This window comes from Sander lucioperca, chromosome 4 (genome assembly GCF_008315115.2).
Source record: "Sander lucioperca isolate FBNREF2018 chromosome 4, SLUC_FBN_1.2, whole genome shotgun sequence".
NCBI classification, from domain to species: domain Eukaryota; kingdom Metazoa; phylum Chordata; class Actinopteri; order Perciformes; family Percidae; genus Sander; species Sander lucioperca.
The window spans coordinates 3,176,668-3,200,559 of record NC_050176.1 but is presented as its reverse complement, the minus strand read 5'-3'; the positions used below and the strand labels follow the sequence as shown (position 1 = coordinate 3,200,559).

The window sequence follows — 23,892 nt, the reverse complement described above, 5'->3', positions numbered from 1 at the left end:
GTGCAAATAAAGCACACTTAGCCTATTTCATAAATACAAGCAAAGCCAAAATTGTCATTTTTAAAGGGGACCAATCAAGCTGATTTCCAGATTCATACTTCATCCTTGTATTCTGTGTTTATACTAGTTTACATGCTATAATGTTCAAAAAACACTTCATCTTTTTCATACTGCCCATGGCTGCTGCACCTGTATTCACCCTCTGTCTGAGACGCTCTGTTGGAGTGCCTCTAAAGTGTCTCTTTAAGCCCCGAAAAGCCCAGTCTGCTCTGATTGGTCAAGGATTCCGGGTCTCCGCATCTGAGCTATGCTCTCGCTGTCGCCGGGGACCGACTGTAACAGAGGGCAGCAGCAGGAATGTGATCTGAAATTGGGGAGAAATAAACAACATCGGCAGCCAAGATTAACAGGTTTTCCTGACGTTAGCATGTAGCTACAAGTAGCAGTGAACACTGCAGTAACGGTTCTGGGAGCGATGACCGTATAAAGAAACCCAGCACGGATTGACGTCACCTCGAGCCGAGAGTAGGAAAAACGTAGAGTTAGAATCTGTGATTTCAGGACGGTCTGAAATCTGAGGTTGTTGCTCACATGGATTACTTTTACATACGTTTACTTTTACATACGTTTTCATATATATGAAAGAAATAATAGATCTCCTTTAAAAAGTCGTAACATGCTTTTTCTAATGCTAAACGTAACATGTGCCAGTATGTGTTTGAGACAGACTCTGATCATAGGGCATCAGCTTCCTTCACGGGCAGTATAGAATGGGAGTGGCTGTACGGTTTGTAAGGATTGCCGGGCTCACAGACTGTTTGAATTAGTCTCACTCTCATTCATTCTTTCTGTGTCGTGATTTCCAGAGAACCCAACTCTGAATCCCAGGTTGTCTTGCTACAAACAAACCAGGGCTTTTAATCACACAGATAGCACATTATTTTGTAAAGCTATTAGGTCAACAGTTGTTGAGGTTTGCTCTGTTATTTCATGTCCACAATCATCTCTTTATTTTTTTTCCTTCTCTTTTTTAAATCGTCGGTGTGCAAGAGAAGTCTGTAATTTTACCATAATGCAGAAATATCCCACTAATCATCCTTTAGCACTGTTTAGTTTTGTCTGTTTCTTTCCCCCGTTTCTCCTTCTCCCTCTCTGGCGTGTAGTTTCATCGTAGCTGCTGGAGAGACCATGTTGTTGAGTAAGAGAGGGAGGGGGAGGAAGAAGGGATGGGGTGGGAGGGGGAGAGAGGGCGAGAGAGAGAGAAAGAGAGCGAGAGAGAGGATCTGTTGATTTACTAAAGACTCAAACATGACCAGTTTCCCCTCCCACACACCCACTCACACTTCCCTCTCCTCATCTCTCCCTTTTCCCCTCTCTCTCTCTCTCTCTCTCTCTCTCTCTCTCTCTCTCTCTCACCCACCCCACCCCACCCCACCCCCTCCTGGCGTGATGGTACAGCTCCAGAAACAGGAAGGAGCCGCAGCTCTATAAATAGAGAGGAGCTGCTCAGCCAGGAACCACGCACGCACGCACGCACACACACACACACACACACACACACACACACACACACACACACACACATATACACATATACACGCATACACACGCATACACACTCACACAGTTTGCCCTCTCTGTTCCCCTCATTCTCTCTCTCTCTCTCTCTTGCTTCTCTGCTCTCTGCTTGCCCTCTTTCTTACTTACACTTTATCTCGAAAATATAAACACACACACACACACACACACACACACACACACACACACACACACAAACACTACACATGCACACACAGTCCTTGACTTGGATGATAATTAGTTGTGTGTTTAATGCTAATGGTTTGTAAATGTGTCTGTTAACAGACACTGCACTTACTGCCTTTTATTTTCTTTCATTCTCTCTCTCTCTCTCACTCACACACACACACACACACACACACACACACACACACACACACACACTAAGGTATATGTTACTGAGTTGGGGGGTGAGAGATGGATGGGGGTAGATGGGAAGGGAAAAAATGATGTTTTTTTTGTGGCCACTAGGTTTTTATGTCAGATCAGCAGGTTTGAAACTGCTGATGACACACGTACATGTGCACGCTCACACTTTCTTTCTTACTACACACACACACACACACACACACACACACACACACACACAAATCACATGTACTATAAGAAAGACATGTAATAAACCACACCACAATAGTGTTTTTTTTCTGTACGTGCCTCTGTAGAGTGGTACTACAATTGACTGATATCAGGCCAACATTGCCCTCACAACAACTATTTAAATACATTCTTATTTTAGTTTTATCATGGAGATGTATAATATACTATAATGGCAATAATAGCCTATATCAAATGATCCAGTTTTATGTTGCAGCTGGAGTGTTGGCAGAGATAAGAAATGCGTCTTTATTATACATATTATTATACTACATATGAGAATGTATTAGAGTTAAAGAAGCATTACTTCCACCTACTAACAATCCAACTGTAAAATAAAACAGGATTCATCTGCAAAATTGAAGAAAAAAAAAGGATAAAATTTAAGACGTTATTGTTTGGAGGACCAGAATTGCATGTGTATTCAAATCAGGGGTTTATAGGCCCCCTGTGTACAGGAGGCAGACTGGCAGGCGCTCTCTCACACACACACACACACACACACACACACACACACACACACACACATATATACACACACACACACACACACACACACACACACACACACACACACACACACACACCATTCTCTGGGATGGCGGCCAAATGGTTATTTTGTTTGTACCTTCCTTTTGTCACTTGGTGCTTTCTGTCCTTCACTCCCACAGACTCTTTGTTTTTGTGTTCCGTCCATCTCTTGCCCAATGTTCAGCGACGTGGGCAGGAAAAGTAAATACTGTTGTGTGTTAAAAGGTTAGCATTTAGAAAAAAAATGTTGCAATAGTACAATAATCAAAATAATATGAAGGTGTCAGAGTCGAGTGCTGCACCGGCCGAGACGTTTGGCCCGAGTGAGAAGCTACAAACTGACTTACCTGGAGACACAGGCTATCTGTTTCCTTGTTTCCAGTCTTTATGCTAAGCTAAGCTAACCAGCTGCTGGCTCCAGCTTCATATTTAGCATACAGACACGAGAGTGGTATCAATCTCCTCATCTTAAGTGTTTGCAAGAAAGCAAATAAGCATACTATTCCTTTAAGGTCCAAAGCTAACCCGGACCTTCAGTCGGCTCACTAACGTTGCCCAGAACCTCTCCAACAAGGTGCTTTGTGGTCTCGGACCAAGATGAAGACCCTTTATATCAGGGTCATTCACAGAAAGGCTCCTCTGGTAAGTTTCTGTGACTTGCTCATGGACACTTTAGCAGGATGGGTGCATGGTGACGTGTGCTTGAGATGAAGGACAGTTTCTCTGACACTTCTGCCTGTTTTCCTAACCCTAACCCTAATAATAATACACTGAGGGCCAGATGTACTAACGCTTTTGTGCCCACTTAAGGCGTATTTGTTTCGCAAATTTTGCTTTTCCGTGTCATGCATATGCATTCACGGGAGGGTCAAGGGGAAAGTGGGAGTTGCCCATAAAGAGATGGGAGGGGAAGCGTAAAGTGCGCCTAATTATGTATTCCGCGGTATGTACAAAAAAACGCCCGTGAAAGCGCGCCTCTATTTTGCAGTGAAAATTCTCTGCCTCTTTAAAGCAGGTGTAAACCAACCGCAAGGTTTCCTCACATATGCCTCCTGGTGAAATGGCAGCAGTAATCTGAGCAAGACGAAGACATAGGTCAAGGAGACGAGCTGAAAGGATTTTTGCCACAAAGATCACACTTTTTCAGTTGAGTGAACACGTAATCATTAAGTGTTACAGATTAGGCAGCCATGCAATATTACAGTTACTGGAAGAAATCAAAGATGACAGTGAATCTCAGAGTCAGCATTCACATTCCATTCCAGCAGTTGTTAAACTCCTCGCTACATTACAAATATTGGCATCAGGATAATTTCAAACAGTCATAGCATCAGCAGTGGGAATATCGCAGTCTGCACTCAGCCGTATCATAGCACAAGTACTTAACGCTTTGCTACAGCGCAATTTACGGTATAGTGGGTGGAGAAAGGCGCTGATCACCCGATGAACTGCAGGTTTGGTAAATATGACGTGAGCTGAAGTTTCACAGCGTGCGCTTTCTGCGGGTTGGCCGAGGCGCTGATAACGCTACATTCGCAAATGTACGTACATCTGACCCTGACTCTTCATTTGGCATCTGCTCCTGGTTTCTTAAATTATTATAAGCCTATTATATATCTGTCTTGCCCCTCTCCTTGACAACTTGTGGTCACATGTACAACTAAACCACAGCATATACTTACTTAAGAACATAGGCCGTCAGTGAAAGCCCTCCATCCTCTTCGTTCTTGTGCTTTTCGATCCAGTTGCAGCCATGACAGCCCCTACCGCAGCATTTACTGGCAGGTTATGGTTTAAAATAGGTGGAAACCTGCCAGAGCTTTTTGCCATAACACACCAACACCACTCACACCCAAAGCAGCACACACACATTTACTTATTAAAGACCTGTTTGATTTAATTGACTCATTTCACAGTCTAGTGGGCCAGACCATGAACAAGTGCACACACACACACACACACACACACACACACACACACACACACACACACACACACACACACACACACACACACACACACACACACACACACACACACAAGCAAGGTACATACTGGCCTGCACAAGGAAAACCAAATGAAATTATGACCTGTTATTTGTGGCTCTGTGCTACCTGATTCTATTCACTCCACATTATTCATCTTTGCAAACAAATGCATTCTGTCATTTCTTTACAGATGTGAATAATTATTAATTCTTTTTGACAGACAAATTCCCATTATATTCTCTTTTAGCGATTACATTTGAATAGATAATGTAGATATAATCAGTCTCCACTGTCTAATAGGTTTTCTTAACTTAGTAAACGGGTCCTACAGTAGGTTTTCTTGTTAACATAACAGCTCCTGGGATCAGGACTTATCTGTAAGCATTTCTGCTGCTCTTGACTTTGCCCTCTTTCAATGTAATGAGTCCCCGGGACCCACAGGTCGTCATTTAACTGGCTCCCCCATAGGGTTGGGTACCGAAACGCGGTGCCAATAGGGCACCGGTTCCGACGTAAACGGTAGTAACGAGACCGAATAAGAACGAAAATTTCGGTGCCTGACTTTTTATTTTTATTTTTCAGAAGCATCGCTGCACGGGATGCAACGTTACCGTTAGCTAGTAGCTGGATTAAACACAATGATTAAAATGCTGACAGCTTACGTTAAGCGGTGTAAAGTCTGACTGTATTTCCTTGTAGAGGATTCCAACACCGGGACGTAACAGTCTGACTGCAGCTGCCGTTGTCGGAAAAACAACACAGACGGTGCGTTTACCTGAAACTCGCCAGGCTTCTGGTGCATTCAAAGTTATTGTAAAATACCCTTTTCCCATTTGGTGGTTGTTTTTTACCAGCAATATACTGGTGAAATAAGTCATTATTATAAGTTATTCTTATTACATTTTTAATCAATCATTTAATTTTGACTATATGGCCTTAGCAATAAACAAGCCGTTCTTTAATGTGGCCAACTGTCATTTTGTGCTCCTTTTTTATATTTTATATTATATACACTATAAATATATTATATATATTTCGGTTCAGGCACCGTTTTAAAAGTATGGATTTAACACCGGTATCGGAAAAACTCCAGACGATACCCAACCCCACAGGTCGTCATTTAACTGGCTTCCCAAATTGTAGTGTTAAACTCGTGTTTATTGTTATATGGTCAGCATTAACATGCTTGAATACAGCATCGATCAATAGCCAAGTGAGTATTTACCAATACCAGGTTTGTATCCTTAAGGCCTTGCACTGGCCAGTTTTGATTATTGGAGGGGGGGGGGGACTGTAACCCCCCCATCCTCCCTGTAAATTACGCCTATGAGCAAGGGCATTTAGTCTGTCCCGCGTCGATTGAGGCGATGAACACGATGAACACGGGATCTCACCTGCGCAAGATAGCTGCGCAGACGCTAAGAAATGCTAACCAGTTGGTGGATTTTCTTTTTCTTTTTGACAGGTTTGTTTATTTTTATGATTTTAACACGGATTTCTTGTTCACAATGTAGCATTATCAGGGAAAAAATAGGGTGCGTCCCCACCTGCACATACGCCGATAGTGAGTTCCTTTCAGATTTGAATGTGTCAGAGACGTAACTGTAAAAAGCTCTTCTTCTTTTTTTTAACAAAAAGAATGCAAAAAAAAAAGCCCATGTCTAATTTTTCTTGTACAGTGGTCATCACCCTGTAGCCACTCAGTGTGTGTTTGCATGTGTGTCGCAGGGCCATATCCTGCCTATTATTGGCAGGACTGTCCCCTGCAGTCAGTGTAGACATAACGTGGCAGTGAGGAAGAAAGGATGAGAGAAGAGCAGAAGGAGGTAGAATGGAATAGAAAAGGGTGTCGAGAAGAATGGCTGCATAGCTGAAAAAAATCATCATTTTCAAAGAAGGCGCCATTGCTGTGTGAATTTGGATTAGGGTTACAACACAACACCTTCTGTGACATAGTATTAGGGGATGTACAGTATGTTTTTCTAGCTGTGCGAGTGTAATCCCATAAACCAAAGGTTTCCTGTGTTGACCAGTATCCTCAGGTCGAGATGCAAGTCTGCCTCCACACTTAGTTTGTTACATTAAAAAAAAAAAAAAAGGTCCCCATGTTGTGGAACTGTCTCGACATCGACATGCTCTTTAAATCTTGAGACTTTGAATCTGATATGATGCTCAACCTTTAAAGAGTAAGAGTAAGTGAGCGAGAGGAGAGGAGGAGGAGGAGGAAGAAGGAGGAGGATGCAGCGCACAAAGCACCAGAGCAGCAGGTTGCTATAACAACAGCACCTTAGTGGTTCCGTCTCTGTCTCTCCCTCCCTCTCCCTCTCTGATCACCCTCTCATCGTTTGCTCCCCGCTGTCATTTGGCGCGCTATGCCTTTCCATCAAGCCACCTATCTTCTCCTCCTCCCTCCCTCCCCTATCCTACCAACCTCTTCTCTCCTTCACCCTCTCTCCTCTTCATCTTCATGTTCTGGTTGCTCCTCCACTCAAAGGAAAAAGGACCATCTGCCTGACAAATGAATCCCTTCTTGCTCCGTGTGTGTGTGTGTGTGTGTGTGTGTGTCTCTCTCTCTCTCTCTCTCTCTTCCTCTCTCTTACCTTTGTCTCTCTGTATCTTTGTCATTCTCTCTCTCTTTCTCTCTTTCTGTTGTGGTGGCTGACAGAGGAGCAGTCAGCAGGTGTTTATGTCAAAGGATCCAGCGAGAGACGCAGGAGGGGAAACGAGCAGCGCTCTTTTACATCCTCCCGTTTTTTTTGCTCCGATGCTCTTTTCCCCGCGCTCTCGCTAAGCACTCCTGCTTGATTAAACTACTTCAGAATTCTTTGTCTCTCTAACGCTCGATATATCTTCTCCTCTCTCTTTCTCTCACACACGCAACACTTGTTTCTCTCAATTCAGGTACTTTGTTGCCAGGATTGTCAAATGAATACACACAGGTACATTACTGTACTTCAAAGGTGTAATTAGGTTGCTAATTGTGCTTATAGAAACAAATGATTATTTTTGCTGCAGTTAGTATAAAGTATTTGGTTCTGGCTTACAGTTTTGTCATTAATTACGTTCCCTAAGGCTATGGCATGCTGACTCATACAGTCCTGAGCAGACAGAAGCACAGTCTTTCTCTTTCTGTCTGCATTCATTTTTCTATTTCTTTGTTTGGTTTGGTTTTGTTTTGTTGTCTCTATATTATAGGGATTATATCAAGAAGGTTAAAATGGTAATTTGTTATAGAGGTGTGCGTGCGTGCGTGCGTGCGTGCGTGCGTGCGTGCGTGCGCGTGCGTGGGAGCTGTAGTTCACACCACCTGGATAATTATGGGAGTTTTTATAGGTGGGCTTTAAAAGGCGAGTCTGTTATTATCAACAGGAGTCACTGGCAATTAGGGAAAGCCTGTAACACACACACTTGCATGCACAAACACCCTTACACACACACATACACACACACACAAAACCAAACCGGCATACCGGAGACCTGAATTATTTAAACCCATTGATCGCAGGACCACACACACAAACACGCAGTTGATGAAGCCGTGTCTTGACAGTGGAGATGTGTGTTTACCTGTGTTTTTCTCAGTTGTTCCCCTAACAGCTACACCAGCATGAGAGTTCAAGACACACACACACTGTAGTTTGGTGCTGTCGATACTAATGGTGTTTATCGTGCCATAAATATAATTAGGCTGACTGTCAGTCATAGTGGAGAACAGAGGGGAAACCAACCTGACAGCCCCACCCCACACATGCACACACCAGTAAAACAAGAAAGTCAAAAAAGGATTGTGTGTTTTTGTGTGTGTGTGTGTGTGTGTGTGTGTGTGTGTGTGTGTGTGTGTGTGTGTGTGTGTGTGTGTGTGTGCGTGCGCTTGAGTGAGTCCACCTCAGGGTCAGAATACAATCTGAATATATTTTGTCTGTTGTTCCATCTGAATAACAAAGAGCTAAGTGTGCATTTGCACACACACATGTATCCATGGTGCCTCCTTTGTGTGTGTGTGTGTGTGTGTGTGTGTGTGTGACTCTTTCACATATGACAGCTAAGAGCATAGATTCTACAAAATATTTCTCTGCTCCTGAGCTCCGTTTTTCACAAAAGACTGTTTGAAATGTAGATATGCAGGATACACATACTGTAGGCGATATGGGTTTTGCAAACTGCTCCAATCATTGTGCATTTGTATGCATTTGTGCAAGTGTGTGTGTGTGTGTGTGTGTGTGTAAAGTGACTGAGAGGAATGAGATAGGAGGAAGGTTTCAGTGTAATTTTTCAGTATGTTATACCTTGTGTTCTTTCTCTTTTTCAGTTTGTGTCATTTTTCAGTATATTATACCTTGTGTTCTTTATCTTTTTCTTGTACGTTTACATTGTACATTTTCATTACATGCTCTTTTTAATAACATAATGTAATTTTTGTTTCAATTATAGACTCTTGCAGTATTAAACTTTTATTTCATTTCACTTCGTTTAGAATGTCAGCAGCATTAAACAATATTTAAAGATGAGCTTCTTTGACAAAACCTAGTTATAATAAAATCAATTTGTCTATGTAAATGAGCAGCCTAAGCGGCTATCAAATGCGCTTTTTCTTCAGCTCTTAATAATACTCTCTGACTCTATCCGAAATATATTTAAAACAAAAAGATGAACTAATGCTGGAACCATACCATCCATTTATTGCGCAAAGAAGTTAAAGGCAAGCCTTTGCCACTACTTTTAACACAAAAGACCATCTTTTTGAATGAATCCTATAAACTTTGGCTTGGATTTGGGTCAGAGCACAAAAATGTGCACCCTGGGAACCTTTCATAAATGAGGTCCCTGCTTCCCATCCGTCATTTTAATAGCATCTACTATTTCTCTGCCAACTTCATTAGGGTTTGAAATTAACAGTAGCTAGGAGTAAAATTGAGATTGAGAGTTTATTAAATTGCACAGAAACCTCCATTTGTATGCACTTTGCCCCTTTTTTTCATCGCAGTTTAGTTGTTGCCACTTCCCCTTGTTTACCTGAGCCGACACCGCTGCCAACTCCCTTGCTATCCTCACAAGGCCGAAGACTACAGTGTGCCTACTTTTGATACATGAAGTCGCCAGCCTGCTCTGTTCTCCTGAAACAAAGATACACCAGGAGATCAGAATCTGAATTGACTTTACAGTCAGGGGCGGGTCTAGAGGGGTCCATTGGGCTAGAGTGCTGTCAATCTGACAAATTTGATTTCCATTGGATCAGAGCACTGTCACTTTGCTGCCTGTTCTGCCAATCGCTGCCTTTCCATTTGGTAAATGGATATATACTTTAAACACACACTGTGTGGCAGCTGTGTACTTTGTTGAAATGTTAATGCCAGTTTAGAAGTAGAAACATATTGAACTCACTGTAGAGCACTTGTTGCTGTAAGAAATAAATTGTGTATTGCACTTTATTTCTGTTCTGTTACCTATCATCTGAAAACTGTGTACAGCAACGTTTTCTGTGTTGAAGTTTGAGGCAAGTTTATTGTAAGTGTATTGCACCTTATTTTTATATGGTTCTGTGGGAAAAAAACAAACTCACCAACCCTTGTCACATGACCAATTAATGTTTGCCATGATGACTATCAAAATTTTGGCCTTAAAAGACCATAGAAAATGTGTATTGTAGGCTTATTTGGAAACACAATTTGTTGAGAATAAAAACAAGTGAAATTAATAATGAATGTGATGTGTTTTATTTAGCAAAATTACATTGTGTTGTCCTAGCCTATCCAATATTTCCTATATTTCTAAGCAGATTTTCTAAGCTGTATTCAGATAAAATCCCCTAGAACCCCCTGACTGATTATTGGTTCCCCCTGTGCCACCCCCACTTAAAAAATCCTGGAATCACCCCTGTTTACAGTACATACAACGAAATTAAAAGTGCTACTCTATGGTGCAAACATAAAAACACACACATTGACTAAGAACATAGAGCAGAGAATGTGAAGACAGTAAAAAGTAGTGTAAATGGTAAAGTAATTGACTCATATTTGCACATTGTTAAGTAAAGTGCAGGTGTGTAGCAGCATGAGTGGATGATAGTGCTTAGTTTTCTAATTTGATGTGCAAATTGCTTGTGAAAAACAACAACAACCTGTCTCTGAATCTGGAGGTGCCAGTTGTAATGCACCCAGAAGTTTCATGCGCCTCACTCAGATTTTGGGCCTAGTCCTCTCTGGTAATGTCTTGTCCTGACTAGCCGATGTGTCAAAGAAATAAAGTCCCATGTCCTGAGTGTAAACTTTGACACCAGAACAGTTGGCACACGGGGTAGCACATTACAAAATATAGTTTGTTTGCCAGTTTGTTAAAAAAACAAAACGTTTTTGCACAAAGAGGAGTAAAAAAATGTTCCTCCGCCATACTTCATATTTTCAGTCAGACATTGGTAAAGACACATTACCGCACTGAACTGTAAGCCCTGTATCATCAAATGCACAGAATTGTTAGCTAACTGTAAAACTAACCCCCTGCTGACACTGACATTTATCAGTTTTCTAGACCCTGTTTTCATGTCAGCACAAGCAACGTGAGAACGCTGTTTTCAAATGTTCAAACGTGTGAGATCATTTTTGAAAAGCAAATTTTTTTTGGTGGTGGAAACCATCTGCTTGGTGTTGATTAAAAGGCCAAAATGTAGAGAATTTAAAATGTCCCGTGTTGGCATGGTCTTACTCCTTTCCCCGTTTTCTGCCCCTTGTCTCACTTCTCTCTTGCTATGTCTGAGTTTCTGTCTGCTGTCCCTCCATACCTCCTCTCCTCTTCAACCCAGGTCTATGATGGTGATTACCTTAACTGCCAGCCAGCGTTCGTTAGCACCCTGTCATTATCTAGTCTGTGCCATGACAGAGGCAGTTAGACTGTTAAGTTTGGCAGACTGTGCGCTGGCTGCCTACAGTAAGGCTAAGAACGGGGTGTGGATTCAGACTGGGCTCATCTGCCCACTGGCTGATGCTAATGATGGGGAGAATACTACAGATGGAGCGGGCTGTTCTTTTGATCTTTCCTCCCTTTCTTAGAAAACCTTGGAGTCCAGCCTGCTCTTGAAGCGGGATTTCTGCTTCTGCGGGGGCTCTACGCAGAGCTTTTGCCGTAGTCTACGCAAGTGGCCTGAGATTTATACTTGTGCGCTGGTGTCTGCGACGTTCTAGCATATCTCTTTAAGAGAATAGCAGAGCCGGCATGTGTGTATGCTGGGGAGTGTGTGGTAGAGCGAGGGAGAGAGTGACGGTGATTAGCTTCGGAGCGAGTACCGACTCTAGAGGCGTAGACGGAGAAACAAAGTGTCTCCCCTGTGATTTCTGACCACGGTCTGAAAGCTGTAGCAGGAAAAGTCAACCTTCTCCTTGATTTCATGTTGTTTATGGAGAAGGAGAACCAGGAAATGAGTCGGGGGGGGGGGAAATGCAACGCTACCAAGCCACGGCCAAGCAGACCAATCACAGTTGTTGCGTTCCGCGACGCCGCGACGTGTAGTTAAATGTTTTAAGAGGTGCACGTCAGGCTACGGCATAGGGTCCGTATCTCCATGTACCTACGGCATAGATTTAACACAGGACCATAAATTGGCTTTTAGTCATGGAGAGTGTGAGAACTGGTGTGTGTCATTATTTAAGCCAGATTGAATCTGTACAGAAAGTACCATTTGTCTTGGTGATATTTAGATTTTCAGCACACCTTGGCATTCTCAAGAGAGTTGTTGACGCGTGTAGAGATGAAGCAGCCTGTTGCCTTACTGACTTAGTATCTCATGTTGCTTCCATCGTTAGCGCCCTGAAGACCACAGAAAAGTTTTCATTTTGCTAACATGTCCCACCTCTGGTGCTCCTCCTGCCCTAATTCGTTTTCTTTTTCTTCTTTGTTACAGCTCCAGGAGACTGTAAAGAGGAAACTGGACAGTGCACGGTCGCCCCTCAATGGAGAACAGAACGGCATCTGCGACGGAGGCAGCTACTCGCCGACTACCAAACGGGTACGGAAGGAGGGCCCCGGTGGTTTGGACTCACTCACGGGTCTCCCTAACAACAACAATAACAACAATGTCCCACCCATCTCTCCACTGCATCACCAAATGGACATTAAGCCCTTGCTTGGAGGGCCCAACACTTCCACCGGAAAAAACACTACAAACAGCAACGGCAACCATGTAGGCCAGACGTCAGACGAGCTAGGGAAGAACGGCAGCAACCATCTCCAGGACATGAAGCTGAACGGCTCGCTGGACCTGGAAGACAGCTTCGGCCTCCTCAAAGACCTGAAACAGGAGCCGCTGGACGACGGGGGCGGGATGGAGTCCTCCGATCCCCAGTCTCTGTCCAATCAGAACAAACTGTTCTCGGACATCAACCTCAACGACCAAGAGTGGCAGGAGCTGATCGACGAGCTGGCCAACACTGTGCCAGAGGACGACATGCACGACCTCTTCAACGAGGACTTTGAGGACAAGAAAGAGGCGGAGTTCGGCCGGCCGGGAAACAATCAGACACCAGGCCCGCAAGAAGCAGCCGGGAACACGACGGGGGCGCCGGCAGCAGCCCTGCCTCCTCCTCCTCAGCCTCCACAGGGAGGCCCACAGGTTCCCATGGGCTCTCCGCAGGTCAGTACTGAGTAGTAGGGATGTCCACGTCCTGATTGCAAGTATCGTTTCAGAGCCGATATGGGCATTTTTTTTAACTGATCGGGGATCGGCTTTTACCCCTAATACCTTACTCCGATCATTTCCATCAGCTTGTAGTGATCGCTGCCTTTAACACACACGCCCTGCGGCACAGACACACCGCCAGACCGGCTGGATGCCGGCACTTTCAAACCAAGATGGCCCTTAGCCACTCACCAGTGTCTGTCCACAGAGTGTCTAGTAGCTTGCCAGCCCTTGGCAACAAGTAAAAAAGTCCGTCTTTCTTAGTCATCTGTTTTTTTTACAGAAGCAGATTACGCCAATTCTCCACACTTCTTAACCACGGGTTACACAGGCTGATATTCCCTGGAGTTAAACATGAATAGAAAAGGAAAGATTGACTATTAAGCGCAAGAGGCGTCACTAAGTGTAGTTTTCTTTATCCAGCGGGAACTTGTTTTTTATAGGCAGATATTCAGTATTTAAAACGTGGGATCAGGGGGTCAAAAAAGCTGATCGGGACATCCCAAACTGAGAGGGTCAAAAAGCTGTCCAATGGCAGATTCATAATTAACCCCTATCTCTGCCCCAAGTTGGGACCAGCTTAGGTGTCTGATGTTTTCTCTATAGGTAGTTTTATCGATTTGTTAGCGTGTAACTCACTTGGAGTGCCAATTTAAATGCCAATTTGATTTTATTTGCAACAGACACAATAGATCGACATGTCATGACAGCAACAATTCATAAACCATGTATAATTTGCATGCACAGTACACATGACAGTGTTTATGATCTATACCTGATGCAATTCCTGATGCAAGTAATTCAGGTAATAAGTAGAAATTACCTTTGGAAGTTTTTTTTTTTATCAGATCTGATGAAATCTGATCTGATCATTTCTGCCCTTTTGAAGCTGAACGTACTTCAGCAATCAGATAATTTGAACTGGTTTTAAAAAGGAACTTATTCTCGATTGTAATTCATAGTAATGTAATCACACAGGTGTTTACTTTCTGAATTACTAATTCATGAGTAAACTGTGAGATGTGCAGAACAAGAAAGAAAGAAACAAACATGAAACGCTCAAGCAGTGTGTTGGGGTTATAATATAATAACCAGTTTCATAAGCTAGCTGTTATGTATTTGGGTCAGAGACAGATGCTTTCCAGCAAGACGAAAAAAATCTCCCAAGGTAGGAACAGATTTCCGTGGACACTGCAAGGGCTTAGCAATATATTTCTGTAACGGGTAAGTGCCGTGGTCTTCTGAGTGGGTGGCTGATCTTTAATGCAATATCTACATTGCCCGTTATCAGCAACCATTCATCCAATGTTCCAAAGGCATATTCAGTTTACTAATCTGATATCATTTTAAAAGGCTAACTGAGAAAACATTGGAGAACCCTTTTGCAATTATGTAAGCACATAATGTAATCTGAAAACTGCTGCCCTGGTTAAAAAAACAATGCAACTGATCTTAGCTGGTATTCTGTCTGTAATGGAGTGGAATGGACATTTACGGAAATTTACGGTAGTATATATATATATATACATTGTTTCATTTAAAGAGGCTGTACTCGACATTCAGAACATTAATCTAGCAGCAAACAAATATTTGCAGATATAGTGGAGTAATGGCATCGTGAACAGAGAATGTCAGTCACATGTAAGTCACACGCCCTCTGTGTGTGTTGTAGTCCCAGCTTCTCTGTTCTGTGTTTTGATAGTCGGTCCGGGCCGCGCGTGCGTGGTAGTGCGTGTGGCCATTCAGAAATACATATGCCAACATGTGTAAAGCTGTCTGATTAGCAAGTTGTATCTCATTTGTTTAATATGTACACAAACAGAAATGTAAAAACAACAAGTTGTGAGTTAAGGGAGGGTTGTGTGTTGTGACCGTTTCTTGACAAACAACAGTTTATCCATCCATCAAGTGCTTTTGTGTGGTGTCTCCAGCTGTGTAGCTGGTTACCATAAATATTATATATGGTATATCTGCACAGGCAAGATGGTACCAAACCTACTGACAACAAGACTCTGAGAAGTAACTTCCCCTAAAACTCCAAATTGTTATTTTTACTTTGCTGTTTGTATACAGATTTAACAAACTAGAGACTGAATGTGTTAACTGAAGAGCTTTAGAGGTGTTGATGGGCATGATTTTCAACTTTGGAGAGCGCCAGGCGAGCTGTAACCAGTCTCTACTCTAAGCTAATCGCCCCCAGGCGTTGTGTTGAACTACTTATTTAGGAGTTATTAGGGAACGAGTCTCATGGGATTTGTTTGTGTTTGGACTCCACAGGTCCGACCATCTTCGTCAGGCCCGCAGTTTGCCACCACTGCCAATGGAACGCCTCCTCAGCAACCTTTGCAGCAGTCTCCAGCCGTTGCCATGGCATCGGGTTCCCCGTTGCACAACTGTGTGGCTCGCTCCCCTCAGACCCCAACCCAGGCTCAGACGCAAGCAGTCTCTAGGCCTGGGAATGGATACATGATGAACCCAGGCCCTGGGGTCAGTCAGGCGGGCACAGGACCCGGAGCGGCTGGAGTCGCCCCTGGAGGTCAGCCTGTGGGGCCAGTGACGCCAGAACTTTCTCCAGCAGAGCAGCTCAAAGCAATGGCTCAGCAACGGGCTAAACTGCTGCAGCAAAAGCAGCAGCAACAAGCAGCCAACTGGTCCCCTGCAGGTGCTCCAACCAGTCCCTATAACTCTGGTCCCTTTAACCAAGACAAACCCAACAGCCCCATGATGTACCCACCGCAAGCCTTTAACACGCCACAGGGCCCTCTAGTGACTGGGATGGCCCCCAACAATGGGCCCAAAGCCCCCATGAACAACTACCTCCCTCACAACCACATGGGCATGATGGGCCAGCAGCAGCCAAACAGCATCAACCAGAACGCCCTGTCCAAACAGCAGCAGCAACAGCAGCAGCAAACGGCGGCCATGTTGTCCTATAACAACACCAAACCGCTGAGTCACTTCAGCGGCAGCGGGGTCGATCACCTAGGCCAGAGGATGACTCCTCCCATGGGAGGGAACAATCAGGTCAAGAACCCCATGATGCCTCCCTACATGGGTGGTGCGGGAGGCGGTGGCCAGGGGGCGGGGCCAGGGCAGACCCAGGGGCCGATCCCGGGACAGACAGCCCACCTGAGTGAGGAGCAGAAGAGGATGTTGCTGATGAAGCAGAAAGTGTTGAACCAGAACATGCCCTACAGCACCATGCAGCCCCACGGACAGGTAAGGGAACTGTTGCTCTCCATTAGTATTTTGAATCAACGCGGCGAGGCCAAAGCGGTTTGCATTGCATTGGCGCAGCTCAAGTGTAGTCAGTACTGTTGCACCTGCGTCGGTCCGCGAGGAAGGTTTCCTTCAACCGCCGTTTGTCCGTAGCTTGAGCTCTGATTACAGAGTCATTCTTCAAATGAAAACAGAAAGCAGTGACGGAGGAGATGAGTGCCATGTCAAAGGGCGGTGGTGTTCTAGAACACTCAACCCATGACCTGGGGAGGAGAACGCAACACTCAGCAGTGTTTGCTGGTCAATCCTTGAGGCGCTGTATGAAACGCTGGCTGTCCACTGGAGGTTTTCTATAAAATATACAGATAACTTGGACTCCATTTTTACACACAGAACACCCAATGGCAAGGATTCAGAAATAAAAAAAAAAAAAGTAAGCTAATACAAGCTTGACCGGGACAGATTACGAAAATGGTTTGCTGTTTTACAAAACCTTCCAGAGGTGCAGCCAGATACGGTAAAATGGCGGTAGTTTCCCCAGCAACAAGCCAGGGCCGGGAATAGGCATAGGAAAATGGCCTGTCGACAGTGTATTGATGCCTCTGCAACACTAGCAGCACTGATAGCCCCCCCCCCAACTCCTCCTTCCCCAGACACACAAGCGCATGCACTCACACACCACGCCAAACACCAAAGCTAAACGGCTCCTTAGCTCATATCCCCAATCTGTCACAGCTGACTGATGGCTGAGATTGGACCACTAAGCCGAGCTAGCTGCTGTCATTACCGAAAGCCCACCTCGGGCAGTTTGTTTCCTGAGCCCAGCGACCAGCACAGCCCACTGTGAACACTCCGGTGGTTCAGCCAGGTTTCAGGCGTCCCTAATAATCTACCGGATGGAGGATGTTAAGGAAGTGTGGGTGGACTGCACCTTAACGCACAAACCTACCCAAGTGAAACATCACACTTGCATTGTTCTTCTCATTATCTCAGGGCCATTGTATTATCGTCAATAGAAAGTGTGTGTGCGGGTGTGTGCATGCTTGTTAAAGATTTACTTGTCAATGTTGTCTCCTTGTCCCTTTATCTCTCTGTCTCTCTCTCTCACTCTGCCTCCCTTGTGTACATGATATGACTACAGTCAGTCAGCCACCTCCTCCTCCTCCACCTCCTCCTCCTCCTCCTCCTCCCTTCTGGTGATCTCTGCGTCTCCTGTCCTGCTCCTCCTCCCTCCTCCCCCTCTCCTCCCTCTCTTTCTCCCTCTGCCAGAGACACTCAGCACCAATAAAGGAGCAGATTTATTAATATGGGGCCTTTGTGGCTGCTGCCTGAAGGGCTGTGTGTTTGTGTGCGTAAGTGAGCGAGCGCGAGTCTGTGCACATGTGTGTTTGTGTGTGTTTCATAGATTTGGGGAGGGGGGATTTATATGAGTGAGCAGAGGAGAATTGGAGACCGGGAAGAGAGAGGAGAGGGATGTGCAGAAAAGAAAAAGAACGCTCTAAAGGAGAAAGGCAAATGCATAAAGAGAGAGATTTATTGTAGAGTGAGGATGGAGCATATTACGAAGAGTGTCAAGGGCCTGGAAAGAGAAATAAGTGAGCAATGCGGAATGGAGTGCAAAATGTTCACAGTTGTACATGCATCCAGCTCCATTGTAATGACATTTATCAGTGTGGCAGTGGGTGCAGATCCACATTATTTGAGCAATATTAACAGGATGTGGACAACAAGTGGTAACATTTAAAAAGTGAAATCCAGCGATTTCACACAACAATACCAGTTCTTTAGGGGAGTACTACTTAGCCTATGAAAATAGTTTTATAAAAAGTCTCTTCTGAGGCTTTGTCAAGTCTGAGAAAATAACTGTCTTGGATTGGAGACAAATCTTTTAATGAAAACTCTGCGTTAGAAACGGGGAGTGTAATGTTTGAAAGACAACCAGGTAGGTTGTCTAATAAAAAGAGGCTATCAAATTCTATTATGGGAAGTGTAGGGTCCAGTGTTTTTGGAGCTCAACCCATGCTAGGGACTAGAAGTCAGGATATCTCGGCTTATGCTGCATTAATATTGGCAATATATATTTAAAATCTGTCTCTCGTAAATCCCCCCAACTTTATTGAAGTGCAATACAAAATCTCTGGAGTATACTTTTTTAATGAACACTGGAATAACTTAATTACAAGGTGGGTCATATTAAACTGAATGCAATTGGCAATGTTTGTCAGCTTTAAAAGAGGTCTTGGCAATCAGCTCTTTAAAAATTTGAGAACAATCTGTGCCCAAATTGTAGGCGTATTGGACTAAAAGCTGCAACATTCTTCAGTATGTCAAGGCGAGACATCTTGAAAATAATGACAACATATGCCAAATGCAATAAACAAGGGAATGCTCTTTTTTCCCCCCACATTAGATCTTTAATCACTTGGTCCGAATGAGGTTAAAGAGACGTGCCGTTTACATAAAAGATAAGACAGTAAGCAGTGTTTATTATGATGATTGCTTTCAGATGTACAGTGTTTCCGCTGCAAAGCTAGCATATTGCCTGAGTAACCAATGGCGGTATTAGCAAGACTTTCATCACTGCTTACTGTTTATGTGCTCCGTCACAACAGGTTTTTTGGTTTTATTGAAACGTGGTTCTGTTCTTTAAGACACAATTATGTCTTAGTTACTCAGTTCCTAGACAGAGCCTTGGTTGGACTATTCAGGTAAACCAATGTAAATGTTGAGGACTATCAAAGCTCAGCTGGATAGGTAAGTGTGTGTGTGTGTGTGTGTGTGTGTGTGTGTGTTTCTTGTTGTGGAGTAATTAGTGCTGATATGTTGATATCCCCAGAGACACCCTTGGTAATTGTATTTGTTTGTGTTTGGGTGAAGTGATGCTAGCTGGATTTAGATTCACATTTCTTAGTCTGCATTAGCGTGTGTATATACATCAGTCTTTGGCTTTGTGTGTGTGTGTATTTGTCGTTTCACAGGTGGTGCTTAAACATCACTGTCTCTCTGATCCATCCTCTCTCTTTCGCTCCTCTCTGCTTGTGCGTGTGTGTGTGTGTGTGTAGGCTAATCCAGTTAGCAGCTGCTCGGGGAAACTTCAGCCTCGCTCCTCAAAAGCTCGTTAGTCAAGCTTTAATTGTTGCTCCCTCGCTTTGCATATCTCTATGACGCTAATTTATGCCCGTTGTCGCGGTTACCGTCGCCACGGTGGTGGATGTCTCAGTGGAAGCAGCAAGTGGGGGAGCAAAGGCGCGTGCACGGGTCTGTGTAATATGTTTATGTGATTGTCTGCGTGTTACGGATGATGCTGTCACCTGACTGTGTGTGTGTGTGTGTGTGTGTGTGTGTGTGTGTGTGTGTGAAGCAGAATGATTGTGAGGTGGATGTGGCTTGTTGCACAAGCATGTGTGCAGCTGTGTGAAGCTAGCAGCGTGGGGGCGGGTGGGGCTATCTGAGTGATGATTGGGTGAGAATGGATTGACAGGTGTTGGGCTCAGAGGAGGGCTTCTGGTGTCATCCTGATAAATTGGAGCGGGACGTTTGACTGTGTGTGTGTGTGTGTGTGGATGAGTACATGTGTGTTTGGAAGTGAGCACATGTGTGTGCTCGTGCCCGACTGCAGTGCACGAAGCAGCCGACGTCGGTGCTAATAGCCCCGTGAGTCACGACACCAGCCCCCTCTCACACACACACACACACACACACATATTCAACAAACAAACAGGCTTTGAAAAACACCCACAGGCATGCACACTCTCTGACAAAGCCCCTCCTGCTTTCTACTTTCTCCACCAATCGTCTTTTCAGAGGTAAAGCCTTTCATCATCCTCTCTCTTTTTTTTCATCCCTTTCTCCATCCTCTTCTACTGAGAACCCTGACCTCCACAAGGTCTCATGGGTGGCAGACTTAACACACACACACACACACACACACACAGCCAGTTTTCCATAGGGTGTCTCACACGCGTTGAACAAGAACCTGAACAATACATTGGCTGGCTGATATTATTGGCTGACTTTAGCTTATTACAGTTGGTATTGTAGTATTATATCAGTGTCGTACGTATGTTAAAAAATGTTTAACACATGACATGACAATCACATAGCTGAGTGTCAGTATATGATAGAGTTGTCTGTTCCTATATGAAATTCAAACTATCGTTCGGATGTAGAAGAACAGTCTGTAATAATTGGTCCCAATTCAAATGTCAGTGTTGAATTGCAGTAAGCTGTACCTTGCAGTCCAGCAAGGGGCATTTGTAAAATCAATTATGTATTGCAGTGCGTCCCAAAGTGGATTTTTTTTTTTCCACTATTTTGTTTTGTTTTTTTGTCCTTGAAAAACTGAAGTGCCAATTTTGCTTTCATATTTTTATTTCATTTTCAGTTTTAAAGACTGCATTTTATTTTGTCTTGTGAAAACTTATAACTTATAAATAAAGGGTTTTATGTTATGTATTTATGTGGCAAAAAAAATGAACAATAGCTGATGTACTATCAGTTATATGAATAAAAAAAAGTAAACTCCCAAATATCCATATCGTTCTTGCTCTATTGCCAACCACACGGTAAAGGATGGAGGGAAGGGGCAACAAGGAGAGTGAAAGAGGAGGAGAAGGAGAGAAGAGCTAGGGACAGCACAGCCCCTGACCAAGTCATTTCTCTCTCTCTCTCTCTTTCCTCCATCTAGCCCCACGAGCAGGAGATATTACCTTCCTGCCTTCACTCCCCCCCTGCCTCACGTACACACATTTCATCTCCTGCTCACTCTGTCACCCCTCCCTACACACACACACACACACACACACACACACACACACACACACACACACACACACACACACACACACACTCCTCTCTCTCTCTCTCTCTCTCTCTCTCTCTCTCTCTCTATCTGAGTCGCACACACACACAAGTGAATACTGCTCACTCTCTCACTTCTCCATCTTTCTCTCTCTCAGGCACACGTGTCAGGGCTTGAGCTGAGCTGCTCTCAGATCCTGTCGAGAGGCTCTGAAGATGGGGAGGGGAGGCAGGTTGTGAAGGGGTGTTGGGGTGGAGCGTGAAGGTGGAGGGGGCAGGGTGGAGACTGCTGTGTTCTGTTGTGTATCTGCTCTCTCTCTCTCTCTCTCTCTCTCTGTGCCTCCTGAGATGCTTCCTGTTAAGACAAACACAAGACAAACCGCTCTCTCTGTGCCTCTGCTGTCCATTTGTTCATATCTGTTCTCTGCTTCTTCTCTCCTTTCCTCTCCTCACATTTTCTTTCCTTTCTTTTGATTTCCTTGTCCTTTAATCTCCTTTCCTCTTCTCTCCTTTCCTTACATTTCTGTTTCCTTTCCTCTCCCATCCTTTCCTTTCATCCTCATCCTCCCTCCCTTTAGCTCCTCCTTGCGTCCTTAAACACTCTGCCTCTCCTGTGCTTAGAGGGAGCTATTAGTGCCGAGCTCCACTTCCACACTCCTGATCAATAGTGTGTGTGTGTGTGTGTGTGTGTGTGTGTGTGTGTGTGTGTGTGTGTGTGCTAGTCATTGCTTGTGTACAGTACATTCTTATATAACACTGTACTTACTTACACAGTAGGAATGCATGATAGTGAGTGTGTTATGCAAATGTATTAACATAAAAGGTGTGTGTGTGTGTGTGTGTGTGTGTGTGTGTGTGTGTGTGTGTGTATCGATGTCTTGTGTGTGAGAGAAGCATTGGCAGCAGCGAGAGGGAAAACAATTCCCAAGGTCCCCCGACTCCCTACCCCACAACGCGCGCACACACACACACACACACACACACACACACACACACACACACACACACACACCCAAAGCGGTTTGGTTCGCTTCGACAGCAGCAGAGAAAACACACTGAGACAGACCATCCCCACCTATGCGACAAGCCCTGGGGGTGTAAATACAGGGTTGGAGAGGAAATATCAATACTCACCTCCACCAACAGGCTGCTTTTTCAGAGCAATGTCACTGTGTGTGTGTGTGTGTGTGTGTGTGTGTGTGTGTGTGTGTTAACCTCATCTGCAATATTTACCTGCAGGCCTCACTGTGTAAGAAACCAGTCATGACACAATGTGTCTGCAGGCACATGGTGTCTGAGTGTATGTGTGTGTGACTTTAAGTATGTGCATATGTAGAAGAGCAACCATAGCCGTGTGTGTGTGTGTTTGTGTGTGTGTGTGTGTGTGTGTGTGTGTGTGTGTGTTTGCGCGCATGTGCATGGGGGTATATCATTTTTATGCTGTGTCTGTGGGCCAAAGGGAGGGAGGAAAAGAGATGCAGTCAGAAGGATGCATACTAAACAGACTGCTGTCACCCCGCCAGCACCACACACACACACACACACACACACACACACACACACACACACACACACACACACAGAAACATAAATGCATGCTTGGTTGCTCTACCTCTTATATACACACTCACAAACAATCCACACACACACACACACACACACACACACTGAGACATGCACGCACACACACAGTCTCTCCTCATGCCAGCTCAAACTTTGGCTGCCTTGCTCGGCTGCCGGTTGCCATAGCAACCATTGCCCACAGCACCTTGCAGCCCAAATCAATGGCAGCTCCAAGACGAGGGTAGGCAGGGGTAGTGTGTGTGTGTGTGTGTGTGTGTGTGTGTGTTTACACCCGACAGCCTGTCTCTGTCTAAATGTTCCAGCCTATAAGCAGGTTGTACTTGTGTACAGTTTAGTGATAAATATGGCATAAGGCTCAGCTGCAGATTGCATTAACAGCGCGCTATCAATGTTGTACAAATTGGATATACGCCTAGAATAAACAGAATGCAATTTTTTGGGACATGGAGAGAGATGGGAGAGAAAGACGGTTGGCTATTAGAAAGTGTATGAGGTCAGTCCATTAATTCTGAGTAATAATGTGTTTGCCCCAACTTGCTAATCACCTTGTTTGTGTTGATGGCTCTAGATATGGCCACCATGCCAAGTGTCTCTCACACACACACACACACACACACACACACAAACACAAAGACCAATGCGAGGGACGACACAGATGTGACCCCGCCCTTGTCCCCAAAATGCACCCCACCCTCCCCATCTGCTCAGTCAGATGCTAACACACACACACACACACACACGTTGCTACTTACCATTAACAGCACTTACCACTGTTCAGTGACATGCTCTAGTAGGTACACACACACACACACACACACACACACACACACACACTACAAAAGCTGCCAGTCTTGTAAAGTCATACGGTTCACCTACATGTGTCTGTCGGAGTCTCTGCATTTATATGCCAGCCCTTCCTCTCAGCCCCCA

The 23,892-nt window shown here is 44.5% G+C and overlaps 1 protein-coding gene across 3 annotated transcripts in view; it reads left to right on the top strand.

The window, feature by feature from the left end:
• Nucleotides 1-23,892, top strand: part of maml3 (mastermind-like transcriptional coactivator 3) — a 111,650-nt gene that overhangs the window by 44,460 nt on the left and 43,298 nt on the right. For all 3 annotated transcript variants that reach the window (XR_004897142.1, XM_036000667.1, XM_031284377.2), the window contains exons 2-3: nt 12,586-13,314; nt 15,637-16,578. Coding sequence is in view for 2 of the 3 variants with exons in the window: in XM_036000667.1 (XP_035856560.1) it covers nt 12,586-13,314; nt 15,637-16,578 (1,671 nt within the window). In the remaining variant the exon portion in view is untranslated. The remainder of the gene's footprint in view (nt 1-12,585; nt 13,315-15,636; nt 16,579-23,892) is intronic.